This window comes from Phoxinus phoxinus (assembly GCF_949152265.1).
Source record: "Phoxinus phoxinus genome assembly, chromosome: 14".
NCBI classification, from domain to species: Eukaryota; Metazoa; Chordata; class Actinopteri; order Cypriniformes; family Leuciscidae; genus Phoxinus; species Phoxinus phoxinus.
The window spans coordinates 20,988,870-21,008,933 of record NC_136889.1 but is presented as its reverse complement, the minus strand read 5'-3'; the positions used below and the strand labels follow the sequence as shown (position 1 = coordinate 21,008,933).

The window sequence follows — 20,064 nt, the reverse complement described above, 5'->3', positions numbered from 1 at the left end:
CACACACGCACACTAGAGTGCGGACCGGGTCGCATTTTTCTGTCCGAGCCCGGCCCGCGTCCGACAGAGCAGTAACCGTACCCGACCCGAGCCCGACAGGCATTAAGATATTTTTGTCCGAGCCTGACATGGTTAAAATCTCATTTTCACATAATGACAAATGTACGTTTCTTTGTGTGGAAAGCCCGCTTTTATTAAGAAACTGTTGGAAGACATTCGGAAATGTACAACAGATGAGCACATCAGCGCACGTGTTTCGTTGTCACAGCTACATAGACAAATTTCCGCACGCAGGAAGACGGATGTTAGGGTAATATTTAAACTTTATTTTAATAACAAAAAACAAACCTTTGCATCAAGTGAAACAGGCCCATTGGCTACCTACATAATAAGCTTTTTTTAAATTTAAAATGTTCAATGCCTCATCGCGCTGATGTGACCGAACCCAACCCGAACACCATTTCTAAATACAGATGGTACTCAACCAGAATGAGACTTTTACCGCCGCCGTTCCCGCGGCGGTAAAATTGCGGGGGTGTATTTGCTGGCTTTGACCGCTAAGAGGCGCTACAATCGCAGACTTTGAAAAGTGTCAGTTTATTCTCTCTATTGTGTAATCTGCCGCCGCGCCGCGGCTCATTGAGAGTGATTGAAATGTGGTAAAACAGATCAATTCAAGTTAAACATGTAGTTAAATGAATTCATATAATCACAAGACTGAAATTAAATGTAGGCCTAATACATTTAATAAATAATGAAAACATTTCAACACAAAACATTGCAATAGAAAAATATTAGGCTACATCAATGAGGCTTTGCAAGAGCAACGTCTTATCAGCGGACCGACGATAGCGCAGTGGACAACGCACCAGCACGAGCTTCACGGAGCTTCAAGCGATGCGAGATCGAATCTCACTAGCTTTGGCTGACAGCGTTAAATGTTTTACCATTCTTGATGCTTAGATATGGGTAACTGTTTATTGAAGTCAAGCGTTTTGTTTAATTATCAATGGCACATTACAACATAAATTTGCTGCCGCTGCACACACGACAAAACTGATGAAGGAAAGATTATCAGCCGATCGCGTCAGAAAATGAAAATGACGAAGCTATCTTTAATCTGCTAAATTATTGTTTTGTGAATCATCCACGAAATTGAGATGACTGACAATTGATACCCGTCATAGCAAAGGAAGACATTTTTAAAAACAGATCCTGGACATTTCAAGGTTTAAATAAAGTGTCGGGGGCAGTTTATTTATTTAAAACAGGGTTGCATCGAGTTAGAGTTTATTAAGTAAGAAACAGAATCTTATTCTTGCAACATTTTAAATCTGTATTGCCAAAGAAATTGCAGCTAAATAAACAATTAAAACAGTAGGCTATAGTCTACAAAACGAAAATAGTTCAAAGCAACATAAATTAAGATTTTCTTTGCTTCTCTCTCGCGCTGGATCTCTTTTATTTTAGTTTATTTAGTCTCCCTGCACTGCGCGCGCCGGGTCTCTCTCGACATTAAACAAGATTTCAGGGTAAAACCCCATTATACAGCTGATAATACTGATGTCGCTGTGTGTCATCCAGACAAATCACGAAAAAAAACTGTAACATGATTGAGTCTTGCTTCAAACAGAATGCCTGGTTGAATTCACCGTACAATAAAACGAGGTGGATCGCGAATAAGCGCTCTGTATCTGCTGCTCACTTGCATTCGTTTAGTTGGCAAGAACGCGTTTCGTCGATAGTTCATGTTTAGATAATGCCAGATTGTTGACAAACACACTACTCAAACGTGTTAAAATTCTACAAAACCAGTTGAAACAAATGGATTGAACACTTCAACTGAAAGTGTGTGTGAAACCCCTTTAAATACAATAGCCTACATAAAACTACAATATTTATAATTTAAGGGCCTACATTTGGACACATCGAGAGATTTATCTTTAAAAGTATTTTGCCTTTGCCTGGTCATCAGGCTCACTCTGCATATGAAAGACGGAACATTAACACCTCCTGAACCCCCAACCCCCCACAGGCTATCTGAGTTTGAGACCGACTCAAAACAAAGAGAAGTCGCAATTCACACTTAATTCTAGACATAGCATTAGGCTAGTAAAGTGTTGATAATGAAATAATTTAATTATTTAGGCTACATGTAGGCTAATATATTTCTGTCACAAAAGTTTATTAATAAACATTTAATTATTTCAATAATTGAAGAAATAAAACGCTACCTCGGTTTGGGCAGCTTTTTCCAAGCAAGCCTAAATACAAACGCATGTTCATTTGTTCAAACGCATGTTCATTTGTTGTCATGAATACAATGTTCAACTCAATGTTAAATTCCACGGGGATCTTTGGATCCTTACAACCAGGGTGCGCGATTTGTGAATTATCTATTAGGGCCTATTATTATTTGTATAGCCTATAAATCTCGAACCACAGTGCTTTGTGCTGCTGCTAAACTAAATAACATTTATATAATATTTATGAACTTAAATGAAACAATATCGCAACATTTCGACAAATAAATTATCTGATCTATTTTTACAATTTAATTCAGGGCGATTTAGCCTAGAGACTACATTTAATTATAGCGAGATTTTCACCCTTGTCCGTTCATCATTGGGAAGCGCTCACAGCTTTTGAGTAGATCTGCACCTCTCGGTTTCATACGGATTACCTAATCAGATAACATTTATTAAATATTTAGACATTTAAAAGCTTTAGACATAGCCGATTTCTTATCGTGACTGAGCGGAGGAAAGTGGCTTTCGGTTCATTTTTGTGACGCGCAGTTCCCGGAGACATGCAGAGACGACAGATAAACTTTTGAATAAAAGTTTGAATATGAATACAAGTTTACAGTTTTGACCGATGTAGGCTAGGCTACTCTACTCTGATCTGTATGACTAAAAAACCACGGAGTAGCCTAAAGGGCCTAAGTTATTTTAGCTGTCTGTTATGAGAAAAATAAATCCAAATGAACGCGCAGCCGCGTCTGTCAAACACTAATTCAACATGCCAGAATAAAACCCGACTTTAGAACAATGGATAGCGCCACTCGGTGTGGTGTGCCAAAATACTTAATTAAAAACTTCAATATTTCATTCAAAATAATCTCAAAACGCTTTGTGACATTTTGAAAGCCGTGCATGCATTAAGGCACTGGAACCATGAACTGAAACTGGTTCTGATTTTATTGTTTGTCGTTTAAACGTGCCTGTTGCATATCTTTATTTTATATATTTTAAATGGTCTATTGGTGAAGTAATTTATAGCATTGGTTACTGTGGAGGGAGGGGGGATTAAAATAATTCAGCAGAAGCAGGGATGTTTAGACCAGAAGGAAATCCCCGTCCCCCCTGGCAAATCGCACCTTATTAAAACCATGTTTTACAAACTCTATATGAACAAAAAAAAAGGCTATCCTGTATAAAAAAAATGTTTTGTTTGTTTGATTGTCTGCATTAATAATAGGCTATGACATGCATTAATAGGCTAATATAAAATGTACAATAATCTTTGTTTGTACGGGATTCGAACCCGTGTCATCCATATGACCGATACGTAAGTTCTGCCACTCGGCCATGAATATACTCATTTAGAAATGCCCGGTTTATCCAATCTCTTCCAGAAAAGCGCTCATCATTCGTCTCATTCCTCAGTTGAGTAGTAAACAAATAATCAGCTTCTTTGCACCTAATTTATTTTTGTTCGTTATTTTTGTTATTATTATTATTTTATCACGCTGCTCCCAACGGGCAATAGGCTTATGTCGCCCACCGACGTCTAGGTTACAATATGAAATAAAGGCTATATTGTTCTCGTCTCTATTTTAAAATTATGATTCTATTTTTCTGTCCTAAACAATGTTCTATAGTAGCCTATTTCATCTGTTAATTAACATTAACCCCGCTTACATTTCAAAATACGGCAATAGCGGCTGTTTTGCACAATGTCCCTCTGCGCCACCTGGCGGTCATTTCGCTAATGACTTTGAAATGCGACTGGATTATTTTTACCGCGGTAGTTTCGCCGCGGTGCCTGTCGCGGCGGTAATAGGCATTCTGGTTGAGTACCATCTGTATCTGTCCGTCGGGTCCTGTCGGGTATACACACACACACACACACACACACTTGTTTTTAACCAAGGCGTTTGCTCTGGGCCTCAGAGTAATTGACCCTTCGCAGGAGTTTGATTGACAGGTGATCTGAACAAACATACTTCGCCATCCGCCATTTTGTCGGACAAAGCAGTCAGGAGAGTTAGTAGATTAACATGGGAGAATTTGAACTTGAAAAGCGGAGTGTACTGACACCTTTCTGCGGTTAAAACAACATTCCTTCTTGTTCATTCATGTTTATTTGATGCTATAAATTAACTAGAAGGAAGAGATGATCGGTTCACGAGCCGCTTTAACTGACGCTCTACAGCGATCTGTCAGACACATTAAAGAGTCACAAAACGGTATTTATTGTTTAAATTTCTTTTAAAAAATGACCAAATTTGAAAAGTGAGACTTTGTTTAATATGTTTAATAACAAAAGTAACCGAAAAGTAACCTGGTCTGTCCTGTCTGTCAGTGTGTTGTCAGTGTCCACTCTGCTCTGTGAAGTATTTTTCACTGCGTGAGATCATGGTGTGGCGTGAGAGCGGCGTAGCTTGTCGGACATAGCGACAGTAACTAAGGGGGTCTGATCTTTGCGAACGGTCAATTGTGAATCTCAATAACTTAATTATACACAAAAAGTATTCTATGTTTAGAGCCAAGATAATCAACCATTAAACTTCCACCACATCCTCACATTATTATGTAATAATTGTTTATCTTAGTTTGATCTCTTTTTATCTCACTTTTTGTGTGTATGTGCAGGGCTTTATTTCTGATGTCTAAAAGCAACTTTCAGCCACCCAAGTTAAAGGACAAGACCAAATGGTGAGTCTCTCTGGCCTGTTTTATGCTCATGTTTGCGTATTTGTTCAATACAGAAATCTAGAGTTTGTATTCTGAACGGTGACTTTTACAATTAAATAAAATCATCTCTTTACGTTTCTGTCTGTCTTATCTGTCTCGCTTTTCCACAGGTCTACAGCCTTCCATAACTTTGTTAAAATTTCTCTCACTAAAAATCCAAAGAAGAGACCATCAGCTGAGAAGCTGCTTTCGGTAAAGGTTTTCTCTGAATCTCCATTTTATCCGTTTATGGTTCCACACAGTTCAGCTCTTTAACTCATTTAGTGGAAGTGTTATGTGTACATGCAATGAAATGCGTGCTGCGTCCCAGTTCGCATACTATCCATCCTAAATAGTATTCAAAATGAGTTGAAACGGTGACAGCTACACACTCAAAAGTACTTTTTTTCCCCACAAAAACAGTACATAATTTTTCTTCACAAAAACAGTACATACTTTTAGGGCATAGTATAATTAAGTGAATTGGGACAGCAATAAACTCACTTTATTGTCACTTATAATATAGAGAATTGTGCACTGACCTCTAAATCTTAAAAATCTCTTATGCTTAACAAGGCTCAATTCATTCGATTGAAAATACAGTTAAAAAAATGTAATATTGTTAAATTTTATTACAAAATAACAACATTTATTTTAATATATTTAGTATTTATCCTGTGAATTCAAAGCTGAATTTTCAGCATCATTACTCCAGTTTTCAGTGTCACATGATCCTTCTGAAATCATTCTAATATGCTGATTTGATGCTCAAGAAACATTTCTCGTTATTATCAATGTTGAAAATAGTTGTACTGTTTAATATATTTTGTGGAAACTGATTTTTTTCCCCAGGATTCTTTGATGAATAGAAAGTTCAGATTTATTTGAAATAGAATTATTACTGAATATGAATATTACAGAGGCCACATCACAAGCAGCCACTCACTACGTTGTCTGTGTGTTTGTGTGCAGCACTTATTTGTGGCTCAGACAAGTTTGACTCGACGGTTAGCTTTAGAGCTACTCGACAAGATGAACAACCCGGATAATCATCAGTCTCCCTTAGGCCAAGGAGATGAAGATGACTTGGAGGTAAAACACATGACTTGTGCGTCTATGAGAGAGAAAGATGGCGAGTTAGTTTCTATGAGTGGGTTGCACCAATAAGGATTAAGCTTAAATCTAGATTAAATCAAGGTTTATTTAATAATTCTATTGCACCAAACTTTAAACCTTGTTTAAAAATAAGCAGGTTTACATTTAAACCATTATTTTGATCCTGGATTTAATTTATATTTAAGATAGATTAACTTAAATCCTGTTGCTCCATAACTTTAAATGGAACTTTTTATATATAGAAAGTTCCATAACTTTCTATATATAATTTAATCAGAGTTTAAACAACAGATTATTTTCGTCCTAAGAGAAACAATGTGAAGTTTTCCATTTAGTCACTGGTTTGATAAACGATTTGTCACTGTGAATGCCAGTTGTTTTTTCTTATCTCGGTGGTTTTGTCATAATTTATGCTGCCATATTACTCCAATAATTTATACTATAAATATATTTCCGGCTTATGAAATCTATACGCACTGCCGCAATGTTTTCACTACCTGCTTGATCAACCCTTTATTCTAATTATCTGCATACCAGTTATAAAGACAGCTGACATTTTACAAGTTTATTTCCTTTATCGGCAAAAGCTACTTGTGTCAGAGAGAGAGTTTCTAGGGGTCAGGAAACGGGGAAATGGAGTCTTAACATTGTTGCTCTTCATTTACAATGGCGAATCCATCATGTTAATCGTAAATGGAGGTTTAATCACAGGTTTGAATTCTAATCCCTGATTTGTTAATCTGTGTTTAAAATTAAGTGCTGCAACACAACTGGATTACAAATTAAACCCAGATCAACAACTCCTTGATTAGCTATAAACTAAATTTAATCCTTATTGATGCAATCCATCCTATGTCTGAAAATGTACGTTGGCGTGTGAGAGTTTATGTGCGTATATATGTGAGCGTTTCAGTGTATGAGTGTTGGTGCATAACTTTAAATGGTAAATGTGTGCGAGCGATTGTGTGTGTGGTATACATGTTTTTAGCACGTTTATTTCTCTGGTTCGCAGCCGCTTGCAGAGCGCCACACCATCCGCTCGTCCCACAACAGGAGCTCTCGTGCTGAAAGAACCCAGTCACAGATCAACTGTACGTGAGCGTTTGTCAATCTTGATGATGATTGAGTTTCCCGAGGTCTTGAAAAATCCTATCTCCCTTAGACCCCCAACAATTCCAGTTGATAACAGAATTTATTTTGTACACTCTATGTAGTACTTGACTAGAAATCTTACATTTCGTTTTATGATATTGTCACTGTCCTTACAAGATAAAATGTTATTTTCCTTAAAAGATAAACCAACCTCCCTCTGAGGATGTCCTAAATAGAATTATTTAGATTCTAGAAAATTCGAAGTTTTCTTTTATGTTTAGAATGTGGGTTATTATGGACAATATTTATTACAGTCTACCATGTCCTTGCTCAGAAGTCGACATGTTTGACCTTTATGTGAGACCACAGACCTCAATCATAAGTGCCTTCTGTTGGTATCACTTTGTTCTTAAAGAGAGTTTTAGCTGTTTAGTTCAACTTCAGATAGAACTGCAAGCCTTGAGCCCCCCTGTGGTGGAGACATGGTACTACATGTGAGAGCTTTAACTCGGAGCTTGTGAAGCAACTCTTGTGCAAAGCAGTAGAACAGAACGTTAAAGATGAGTGCAGATAAGTTATGGTTACATTTTTCATCTCCGTGTCATGCTGGGTAAATACACTAGTATGCTTTAAAGATTTTCTCTTGTCTCTGTATTTCAGTTGATAAGCTTCAGTTTGAGCCTCCTCTGAGGAAAGAGACTGAAGCGAGTGCCGAGATGGTGAGAGAAATATCACAGATTGTCCATACATCACTAATATTAATATACACTACTGTTTGAAAGTTTGGGTCTGTAAGATATATTTTTTTGTTTTTTCAAATGAAAGAACTTAATACTTTCATTCAGCTAGAATGCATTTAATTTATCAAAAGAGACAGTAAATACATTTACAATGTTACAAAATATTTCTATTTCAAATAAATAGAAAAAAAGAGACTTCTTTCAAAATCAATAAAAACCGACCCCAAACTTTTAATGGTAGTGGTGCGTGTGTGTATATATTTAAATGTTTACATGAACTGTATATACATACATACACCAACTCCAGAATAATCCTGCACTTCAGTAAGCTTATAGTGTCGTCCTTCGGTATGCTTGAAACCAAACATGGGTAGATTATTTGCACAAGTCAGGTGTGCAATGAAACCTGACTGACGTATTTAAATGAATCTCTATATCAAACATTTCTTTGTTTCTTTTTTTTTCCCCAGGATGTCACTAAAGAGAATGATTTCTCCTCCCCCTGGAGCCCGTTTACTGAGGGTCCCATCACCTCCAGGTAATCATTAAAAGTCCTCTGAATGACTTTATGAACCGATTTGATTCCTGTTACTGCTGTCTGCATGAAAGCGCCTCCAGCAGTCACTTCCCTGTACTGTCTGCGTCATCTCTGTACGCACTTCCTCCTTTCAGCAGCATCTCACATGAGCTCTGCCTGCATTCCCTCTACTTTGACTGTTCTGTTGTTTTCTTTCTTTTCCCCGTTTTCCTTTCCTCTGTTTCTTTGTGCACTCCTGCTGAAGGAGTCTTCTGAAGAGCGTTGAAGAGGAGTTGTTTATACGGTAAAGAATTGGTTTGTGTAGCTGTTATTTAACGGATCCATAGAAACTTTCACGCAGGGTTTAAAATTAACACTCGCCAAGAGCCCAAATGAGATAAAAAATGGGGTTTTAGTAGTAAAGATTATTAATGAAAATGAATGCATGGTGTAAATAATTTATTTATGGGTGATACGTTTTCCATTGGCAGGTGTGGCAAAAGGTTAATTTTGTGCCCTGATTACACCAAACAAAAATTGCAGATTCATCTCTCCCTGGAACAACCTGGGGTTCAGTGTTTTTTGTTTTTTTTTACTGTGAACTAAGTAGCCCTTTCTGTCTGTTTCTCTCTCTCGGTCTGTCTCTGAAGAGGGCATTTGGCTCCATTAGAAGATGCTTTTGAGGATGTTGATCTGTAAGTGTGGCACCTTTAATCATTAAACATTGACTTAAAGAGTTTATTTTCTTCTTGGGCTTGCTCACTTGGAGTTATAAAGCAACATATTCTGTTTAACTAGTATTGAGAAATATGTGCTGTGAATATACAAATAATTCATATTCAATTACAAACAAAGAGCAACTAAGTCACTCTCTCTGTGTTTCATCTCCCCCTCTCAGTTCGACTCTTAAAAAGGGAGTACCGCCACCTCTACCTCCTAAGGTAACTATGAGTTTGTGTTTAAGCGTACATGGCTATATTTATATTTGTTGGCATGTTTTTTAAATTCCCATTTGTTTTTGCAAATCTCTTTCCCATCAGCCCTCTCAGGCCCGGTCGAGCAGTGTATCTGACGAGTTTGCTTTGATCGAAGGCTGCCAGACAGTGCGGAGGTTCCCGGGCTCTGATAACGGGCCGTTACCATTGGCTCGCAGACAAAGCACACCTGAGAGAGGAAGTAAAACAGAACACACCAACTCAGACTACCTGTCTGTGAGCATCAGCAGCCCAGGACTGCTCTCAAACACCACAGACCAGGGTAAGACCTCACCTCACATACAATCATGTTTACGCAGGGCTGCTGTTTGTGTACTACTCTCATATAGGTGTGTTTGAGACTATATAGATGTGTTTTCTATTTTAAAGCTACCATATGTAATTTTTTTCGCCGCTAGGGGTCGCTAACCTCTTACAATAACAAAGGCGTAGGTTTATGACAGGTCAGTTTATTTGACCAATTAAACTTGTGAGGTAACGCAGCACTGTTTCACTTGGTCTAACGTTACACTATCATACTAAACAGCATTTGAGTGTGTTGAAAGTTATAATGTTATTCTATGTGTTAGTTCGTTTGCTATATGAAACTAGCTGCTTAGTAAGCGGTAAGCTAGATCAACATTAGAATAACATACAGATCATATTCTAACATTTCATCATGTTGAGCTATATAACATTGATTTGTTTTATGTACATTTGCTCACCTGTCTAATAAAAAATGTGCAAGAGCGGTGTCACTGTCAAGTCGTGACACCGTGAAGCTCTGTCAAGTCCAAGTTTGTTACGGACGTGGCGCTCTCGGTATCTCGAAAACGCCACGCTGATATTGATCCTCATTGTAGTTCTCCTTTTTTCTCCCAAAGTCTATTTGCCATGGTCCATAATGTTTGAACGAAATAAGAACAGCGTGCCGCTAAACGTTACGCACTACGCAGTTGTTCACGTCTGTCGCCATGGTTACGTCATGGCTATGGCAGTACGAGCGGAAACCGAGGATAGCGCAGATATTGCGTCATTGACAGGCGTCATTTTTTTCCAGGACGGGCCATTATTTAAAATTGGAATTTCTCTGAAATAAAAAACCTTTGGAGACTTTTGGGATATTGTAAGTACACAACTGCAGGTTATTTTGGGATATTTTGTTAAAAAATTATTAAATATTGTACCTTTAAAGGGTTGGTTGAGTATGATTTCACTTTTCTAACTTTAGTTAGTGTGTAATGTTGCTGTTTGAGCATAAACAACATCTGCAAAGTTCAAAGCAAAGGAAGATATTTGCTTTTATAGAAAAGGACTACAACAAACGGCTGGTAGGGACTACACGACATTCCTCCCGGGTTAGTGACATCACCAACCCTAAAATGAACATAAACCCCGCCCCCGGGAACACGCAGTCCATGTTGAGAAGAGGAAAAGTTGTTGTATAAGAGTAGATTTGTGAGTCAGCTCAAACTGTAGCATCTGTCTTTTCACATGCAATAGAAAGTCACTCTGTGTGCATCTCATAACAGTTCCTATACGAGCGATTTATAGATTATCATGACCGAATATGCTAATTGCAGATAGTTAACTCCACATCAGCAACATAAATACATCAACTAACCATTCAGAGACGTCCTGTTGCTTCTATATGCTGTCACTTCTTCTTGAGTCTCTCCATCTTTGTCTGACTCCATTTTAACATTAAAGTCAGAACAGTTTCTGTCATTTTAGTGTGTCTGCGTGAGGTAATCGCAGCTGCTAACACATGAGCTCTTGAAACCCCGCCCTGTGCAGCAGCTCATTTGCAAACCCTCAAAAAGTGACAACTTTAACATGCTATATAAAAATATCTGTGGGGTATTTTGTGCTAAAACTTCACACACACACACACACACAGTGTGTGTGTGTGTGTGTACATCTTGTGATACATGACATTTTACCACCCCTTTAATATACCCTGGAAATCCAGAGTTCTCGCGAGAGCACAAGTTGAATTTGCTCAGCGAGTTACTCTGATGTCGAGTAATAATGCTCATTAAATATGCCCTTGTATCTGAGCTGCACCAATCACATCGGGTTATCTGATATAGGCGGGCCAGAGGCGAGCTAAACAGATGACGACAGCGCTGTGACGTCGAAGTCATTAGTAAACATTGCAAGATGACTATGGGTGGCTTTGGCCGCTACAATGAACGCGTTAGACTTGGCTTTTTATCTAAAAGAGGAACAGAAGACGGCGCTCAAATCGTTCCTTTGCAAGAAGGAACCAGTTAGCTCCGCCGGTAGCTAAGCGTATGCGGTTTAGACTGTGTATTGTTGTGATTGGTCGTAGTGTTATCCAATTGCGTGCAGTAGGGCTGAACGATATATCGTTATCGTATCTATATCTCGATATGAACTTTCAAGATATTACTATCGAAAAAAGCAACGATATCGACGATATAGATTCCCCCTCTCCGCGCTCGCCCTGCATACAACTCTGGCAGTCACAACAAACATCAGTTTTAGAGTGCCTTTGAATGCACAGCTAAAGCCAGCGCGCACACACTACCAGGGACGTGGGAACTATATTGTGAGAGGGGGGGCGGCGTTTCCATGGTGATGCGTCATTGCTTGTCACGTGACACACCGCAGCAGCAACAGCGCTGAATGAATGATGATCTGCTTTTATGACATTTTTCCTTTTTTATTCAGAATATTCACAAATGTGTTAGCTATGGCATGAAATATCTAATATTCCGATTGTCAAATACATGCAAGTAGAAGTATATTGTTGTTTAAACACCTTTAACGATCGCGTTAGTTGAGCTGTATGCGCGATGGGCGCCGCCGTGCTAGTTTGTGCCGCAGACGCAGTTCAGAGAATCGGATCTGTTGGATTTACAACCTCTATGTTTACAACACGTGAATTCATCCACTTCTCCCGAAATACTTAAAAGTAAGTGGCTGGTGAACTGGGAATAGAATAGAGTAAACACTGAAGTTACTTACACAATGTGTATCTGATATGAATAAAACGTGTCGAATTATAATGGAAAGGATTATTATTACCTCTTCCATAGACATCAGAGTGTAACATATATATATATATATATATATATATATATATATATATATATATATATATATATATATATATATATATATATATATATATATAAAAACAACGGAAAACAAAAACAACGAACAAAACTGATTTGGTGCTCAAGAAACATTTCTTACTATTATTATTAATTTTGAAAGCAGTTACGCTGCTTGATTTTTTTGTGGAAACATGATACATTTTTTGAATAGAAAGTTCAAAAGAAAAAAAGAAAAAGCGTTTATCTTTTGTAACATTATAAATTACTTTAATGTCTTTAAAAAATATCTATTTTATGCAAACAATTACAAAAAAAGTCTTACCATCCCCAAACTTTTGAATGGTAATGTACATTCAGTTGCATATTATTACGGTAAACAATAAATCAACAGTGGGATCAGAATCCCTTGTTTATTGTAGAACCACTTACCAAATATATAAATGGACATATTATTGATTTGAGAATTTTATGTGAGAACAAAAAGACCAAGGAGTGATACGGGAGACCGTTTGCTTGCTGAATTATACAGTTTCATTACTCAACAATATTTGACAACTGAAGTTGACCGATCAGAATGGCATATTCCAGAGAGTTGTAATAAATAATTAAACCTTTCAAATTTCTCTCTCACTCTTTGTAGAGGAAGATTCAGACGGAAGTGTAAACGGAGATGTGTCAAAATCACCTCCTGGCCGTCCCCTGAGGAAAGAAAGAAAAGATTTCCCAGTAAGTGTGTGAGTCTTTGTGGGTGTGTGTCCTGTTGAGAGGAGTGTGACGCAAGAAGAAAATGTGGCTCCTCTACTCATTTTTTCTGTTCCTTTTTATAGAAATCTGCTATTAACGGCCTACCGCCCACTCCAAAAGTCCTGGTGAGTGACATCACGCATAACTTGCTGATTAAATGCTAATATCTGCCCATCTCAATATACAACAGCTATTTGCTCAGTCCTTTATTTGAATTATGTGTTTTATAACTGCCATAATCTCACATATTACCTGTCGGTGTCTGCAGATGGGAGCTTGTTTCTCAAAGGTTTTTGATGGTTGTCCTCTTAAAATTAACTGTGCCACTTCCTGGATTCACCCAGATACCAAAGGTAAACTCCTGATATCTGATATATGGCTGTTACTTAAATGCTACAAGGAAATTTAGGCATCACAACATTATAATGTACAGTATGAAAATGATATTGATTTTGAGATTTGGTCAAACTTTTGTTAAATTTATAGTGTTGTTAAATTAAAATTTGTACTTTTTAAAATTAAGTGTAAAGGGTAGGGTTGATTTTTAAGGGCTGAAATTTTATGTTTTTGAAAGAAGGCTCTTATATTCACCAAGGCTGAGTTTAAAAACAAAATTATTAAATATTATTACAATTTAAAGTAACAGTTTTCTATTTTAATATATTTTAAAATGTAATTTATTCCTGTGATGGCAAAGCTGAATTTTTAGCAGCCATTACTCCATTACTCCAGTCCGTTACTCTATCATTTTATTATGTGATTTGGTGCTCATAAACGGTTGTGCTGCTCAATATTTTTGTAGAAACTGTGATTTATGTTTTTCAGAAAGTTCAAATAAACAGCTGTCACTTTTGATCCATTTAATACGGAATTAAAGAATTACAGTTTATAATACAATATTAGCTGATACCAATAAAATAAATGTAAAAAATCTAATTTCAGGCTGTAAACATCTACTAATTTTTTTTATTTATTTTTTAGACCAGTATCTGATATTTGGCACTGAAGACGGTATCTACACTCTGAACCTGAACGAGCTACATGAAGCCACCATGGAGCAGGTACTGTCTAAACTCTTGCGACTCACCTTTACCCTCGACCCCCAAAAGACCAGCAGAACTCATAAACTGCTGTTTGGATGTGTTTCAGTTGTTTCCACGGAGATGCACATGGCTGTACATAATCAATAATAATCTGATGTCATTATCAGGTGAGTGAGAGAGATGTGGGAGCAGCTCTTCTGTCTTTCTGTTACTGAGATTCTCTGCAGTACCTACATGATCCCTGTCTGTCTTTCTGTCTCTCTCTGTGTTCACGGCTGATTTTACTGCTTTGCTGGCTCCTCTAATGTCTAAATCACCATAATCAGAAGGTAAAATGTCAAACCTCTGTCTTCTATGGCACACGCTCACACAGCTAATATCACATCATCTTTCTAGTCTCATTCTTACTCTGATTCTGATTTTGGTTCAACTTGCGTAACTACAGCTCAGCTTTTCTATGTGCAGGGAGTAATGACTATTCACTTCTGTGGGGCATTATTTCCATTCTCATAAGCACAAATGATGAATTATTTCATATCCTGTGTGTAGTCATACCCTGTGTGTTGTACGTGTTTGATCTGTGTTATCTCTGGTTCAAAGGGAAGACGTTTCAGTTGTATACCCATAATTTGATTGGGCTGTTTGAACAGCTCAGGAAACCTGGACTGGCCACTCAGTTCCACACCCACAGATTCCCTGACAGCATACTGCCCAGGTACACACACACACACACACACACACACACTCACACACACTTCACAGCATATTTGCCAAGATTTATTAGCAATATAACATAAAGAAACACTGTGAATGTTGTTAGCCGTTCTTTCTACGGCTAAAGAAAAGAAAGTTTTATAAAAGTTTTTTTTTTTTACTGTAAATCCAAGAAGCAAAACTTGCTTTGTGTTTTTTATGTATTAAAATATTTAAGTGAGAAAGAGGATTCAAAAATGTGCTTTGATTAATTATATTTAGATTATAAAATAATTGGGTAAAATTTACAATAAGGTCCCATTAGTTATCTTTAGTTAATGCATTAACTAACATTTAGCAACTAACCATTAGCAATACATTTGTTATAGATTTGCTCAACATTTGTCTTTGTTAATGCAGATTTTTGCATTAAAATATCCCAAAATCACAAGGCCAGTGTTATATATTTTGTTAAGTTGATTACTTACAATATCCCAAATGTTTCCAACTATTTTTAAATCGTGAGAAAATTGCGATTTTAACCAATGAAACGGGGCGTGTGAGCTGGGAGTCGCCAGGCAATAGCGTCATATCCGCGTTACCCTCGGTTTCCGCTTGTACTGCGTGGAGTCCTGGACAAATGCGGAAGTTGTAGTTGTAGCGTCTATCAAGCAACAAACGTTAGCTTGTTTCGTGCAGGCGTTATGGAACACAATTATTCTTTACCGGTTGCAGCTGGTTCTGTCGACAAAGACAAGTCCCATAAACGTACGGGTCAATTTTATATATTCCAAATGTAGCATTCGGTAATAGTTATGTTTATGTAAGGAAAGTATTATTGCTTTAGGTTTGTTTGTGTTTAGTTTATTGACATTGTTTATCACGTCTGGTGTTTATGGCCATGTAAATAAATAAAGCATGTGTTATACATAAAGATTAATCCGTCTTTTGGCAAATGATGTGGGCATTTTCGAATGTACTTCTACAACAATTGTTTAGAACGCGTAAAACTGCGCAGCGTTATCACAACAATGAATTCGACAAATACAGTAACATCTATGATAACCAATTTAGTATTAAACCTTACTTTTCTTGCGGTTAATTCATTTTAATGAAATAAAAGGATGTCATTAAACGCAACATTTATAAAAATAGAACTTTACCTCATCCATGAACATGATTTTTCGATTCCCGTCTGACTGATTTACATCCACGGTGGAGTTAAAAACGACAGTTCCCATCATTCCACGCTCCTTCACGTCATCAAGCTATGCTGTTGTTTTTTGGAATGTAGCGCCCTCTAGCGGCAGAAAATCTTGCATATTGTACCTTTAATAAAAACACAGCTGTTCATTGCTAGTTAATTTAAGCTTAGGTCCATTAAACTATATTAACAGATACAACTTTGATTTGAATAATGTATTAGTAAAAATGTATTAGTACAAATTGAAATTATGATTACTTAAAGCTTTAGAAGCATTTTTCATTGTTAGTTCATGCTAATTATTGCAGTTAACTAATGTTAACAAATGGAATCTTATATATAGACTTATACAATTATAATTGTATTATATTTTTATTTATTTCCTGTTCTTTTTTTGAATGTATGTATGCATGCAGTATAGTATATATTTATATTTGTTTTTAAGAGTATATTTAGCTTAATTTATTTTAATTTCCATTTTCAATTTTAGCACTTGAACCTTATATTTCACTTAGTTTCTAAGGCAACATGTCTAATGTCTACTTTTTCCATATAATAATTATATTTTATTTCAGCTTTATTTAATTAACTAAATTGATTTAAAATAAATGTATTTAACAATAACAGCACTGGTGTCTGCTTTACAGGAGATTTGCTCTCACCACCAAGATCCCCGACACCAAGGGATGCCACAAGTGTTGCATCGGTAAAGCTTTAAACAAGCATTCTAGTACACACCCAAACACACCCAAACACACACACACTCAAGATTGAGTTTGACCTCCTGCTCTCTTTCTCTCTCTGTCAGTGCGGAATCCGTACACGGGTCACAAGTATCTCTGTGGAGCGTTGCAGTCAGGGATTGTTTTGCTGCAGTGGTACGAACCCATGCAGAGATTCATGCTTATTAAGGTTAGACACGAAGGAAAGTTGTATTAAATCAAGACTGAATAAAGAAAAATTATGGCATATTATATTAAGAAGATTTTTAATCTCTCTCTCTCTCTCTCTCTATCTATCTATCTATCTATCTATCTATCTATCTCTATCTCTCTCTCACACACACACACACACACACACACACACACACACACACACACACACACACACACACACACACACACACACACACACACACACACACACACACTCACTCACTCACTCACTCACTCACTCACTCACTCACTCACTCACTCACTCACTCACTCACTCACTCACTCACTCACTCACTCACAGCACTTTGATTTCCCGTTGCCCAATCCGCTGCGTGTGTTTGAGATGCTGGTGGTCCCTGAGCAGGAGTATCCTCTGGTGTGTGTGGCGGTCAGTCAGGGCATTGAGCCCGGACAGCTGGTTCGCTTCCAGACCATCAACCTCAATTCCTGCTCGTCCTGGTTCACTGAGATCGGCTCAGGTATAGCTTACACACACACACTTTGCCCTGTTCCTATACCTTGCTGGTGAGAACTGTCAAATGGGCCTAGTAAGCAGAATTATTGCTGTGTATTTGTCTGGGTGTAGGTGGTAACCAGGTTGATACAATCCACGTGACACAGTTGGAGAGAGACACCGTACTCGTGTGCCTGGACAGTAAGTGACAACTTTGAGCACACGTTGATGAACCTTTTTTCACAAACGTAGCAAATACATTAGCTATTGAATATTTCCAATGTTGTCTTTCCTCTGTTCTTGTGTGTGTTTAGAGAACGTAAAAATAGTGAACTTGCAGGGAAAGCTGAAGTCTAATAAGAAACTGGCATCTGAGCTGAGCTTTGATTTCTGCGTCGACTCCGTAGGTGAGAGATTCACCTCTGCTTTCATCCAACTGTGATATGCTTTTAGACTGTTATTTAGTTATTTAGACTGTTATGTTTGATTTGTGTGCATAACCTTCTATATGTTTGTGCCAGTGTGTCTCCAGGACAGTGTTCTGGCCTTTTGGAAACATGGGATGCAGGGGAAGAACTTCAAATCAAATGAGGTAAACACACACAATAGCACTCTGTCTCTCTTAAACACCTTGAAACAAGACTGATGGGTTTCAGCAAGCTGTAGTGAACTGTCAAATAAAATTAAAGAAATTACACTACTGTTCACAAGTTTGGGGTTTGGGGATACTTAAAAAAAAAAAGACTGGCAAGGATGCATTACTTTGATCAAACTTAATCAAACATGATTTCTATTTTTAAAAAATTGCTGTTCTTTTGAACTTTCTACTCCTCAAAGAATCCTGAGAAAATGTATCACGGTTTTCACAAAATGCAGCACAACCGTTTCAGCTTTGAAAATAATAATAAATGTTTCTTGAGCATCAAATCAGCATATTACAATGATTTCTAAAGGATCATGTGACACTGAAGACTGGAGTTATGATGCAAAAAAATTATTTTACTGTATTTTTATTTTATTTTTGCCATAAAATGCAGCCTTGGTAATAAATATCGATGACTTTCAAAAATAACTTGCTGACCCCAAACTTTTGATTGGTATGTTTATATAATAAAACTTAATAAATAAATTATGCATTTGGCAGAGGCTTTTATCCAAAGCAACTTACATTGCATGATTAGTATGTATTTATTTTATCTGTTCACGCATTCAAACCCATGATATTAATGTTGCTTGCTCTGTTTGATATCAAGCTCTTAAATGTGTGTGTGTGTGTATGTATTTGTATCATGTGTGTGAGATGATGTTTCATGTTTCATGGCTCTATAGCGTGTAACAATAAAAGACCAAAGGTCTTCTGGAGGTGAAGCACTGTCTTTATGACATATGATAGCGTGTGAGTGTGTGTGAGACACAGATGACAGGGTGTGATGGATGATGTAAAATTCATGTACAATCAGAAAGCTCCAGCTGGCCAGAGAGTAATAGATTAAATTATTCAGCTGTTTTTCTCCTTTCTGACTCCACTGAAAAGCGCTCTGCACCTACACCCCTCAAAAGATTGTGTCAGTGTGTGTGTGTGGGGTGAGCTTTACGGCCTGCCAGGTTCTGCACCTGCTTTGCCACTCATTGTAGTTTTGGAACATGACACGTGTGATATTTTCAGCCATTGTTTAAAGTTTTTCAGATGGGAGTAGTTGGGCACAAATATGCACAAAACAAACAAATCTGTTGTAGCATTGCTAATCTGACCTCCTCATCATAACACTAAAATGCAGTCAACAAAAAAAACAGAAAAAGTTAAACAGTTCTGACAAAGATCACCTACCTGCCGACCTCTAGAAAGAAACAGAGCTGGGGGAAAAAATATACACATTATTAGTGTGTTTTAAGCAATCATTATTATAACTAGTTCATTGTTATATGATTGTTTATACCTTTCTGACACGTCTCTAATTACTGTTTATTTAAAAAAAAAAAATCTTTGTAGGTTTGTTGTTGAATTCCCAGGTGCATTACAGTTATTTAATCATTTTTTTGTAGTTTTTTTTTTTTTTTTTAAATGTAAGGAAAAGCAAATTTGATTACAATCTGAATTCTTTTTGCCTGTTTTTTTTTATGCATGACTGTACAACAGTGTTATAATAGGGGCATTGCTGGGACATCTCAGCAGGTATACCACAGTTGTTTATTAAAGAATATTTCCACTCGTTTGCAGGTGACACAGGAGATTTCGGACCCAAGCAGAGTTTTCAGACTCCTGGGATCAGACAGGTTAGAACCAGATCAAATCATCTTCGTCTCTCTCTTGCCTTACATCACCACCTTTCCCCTCTAATTCTTTTGTCTCTTGGAAACATTACTCTCCGCTCTCACGTCTTCCCAGAAACTCCGCATGTAGTCTTTTTTTCTTCTGCGCATGTGGACAGAAATAGAGACATGTGGAGGAAAAAAGCCAACAGGGAGAACATGGTGTCCCGGCTGGGTTTGTTTCTATAGTGAGGGAAG

At 37.3% G+C, this 20,064-nt stretch overlaps 1 protein-coding gene across 7 annotated transcripts in view; it reads left to right on the top strand.

Annotated features, from left to right (window-relative positions):
• Positions 1–20,064, top strand: part of map4k5 (mitogen-activated protein kinase kinase kinase kinase 5) — a 43,530-nt gene that overhangs the window by 20,719 nt on the left and 2,747 nt on the right. For 2 of the 7 annotated variants that reach the window (XM_079634495.1, XM_079634499.1), the window contains 23 exons: positions 4,878–4,940; positions 5,090–5,171; positions 5,931–6,050; positions 7,087–7,165; positions 7,827–7,885; positions 8,377–8,444; positions 8,689–8,727; positions 9,074–9,118; positions 9,322–9,364; positions 9,464–9,680; positions 13,124–13,209; positions 13,311–13,352; positions 13,496–13,580; positions 14,209–14,288; positions 14,377–14,437; positions 14,868–14,985; positions 16,815–16,873; positions 16,976–17,079; positions 17,404–17,581; positions 17,689–17,757; positions 17,871–17,963; positions 18,078–18,148; positions 19,775–19,830. In XM_079634495.1, coding sequence (XP_079490621.1) covers positions 4,878–4,940; positions 5,090–5,171; positions 5,931–6,050; positions 7,087–7,165; positions 7,827–7,885; positions 8,377–8,444; positions 8,689–8,727; positions 9,074–9,118; positions 9,322–9,364; positions 9,464–9,680; positions 13,124–13,209; positions 13,311–13,352; positions 13,496–13,580; positions 14,209–14,288; positions 14,377–14,437; positions 14,868–14,985; positions 16,815–16,873; positions 16,976–17,079; positions 17,404–17,581; positions 17,689–17,757; positions 17,871–17,963; positions 18,078–18,148; positions 19,775–19,830 — 1,917 coding nt within the window. The remainder of the gene's footprint in view (positions 1–4,877; positions 4,941–5,089; positions 5,172–5,930; positions 6,051–7,086; positions 7,166–7,826; positions 7,886–8,376; positions 8,445–8,688; positions 8,728–9,073; positions 9,119–9,321; positions 9,365–9,463; positions 9,681–13,123; positions 13,210–13,310; positions 13,353–13,495; positions 13,581–14,208; positions 14,289–14,376; positions 14,438–14,867; positions 14,986–16,814; positions 16,874–16,975; positions 17,080–17,403; positions 17,582–17,688; positions 17,758–17,870; positions 17,964–18,077; positions 18,149–19,774; positions 19,831–20,064) is intronic. The other 5 variants (XM_079634501.1, XM_079634498.1, XM_079634500.1 and 2 more) reach the window with 3 other exon arrangements.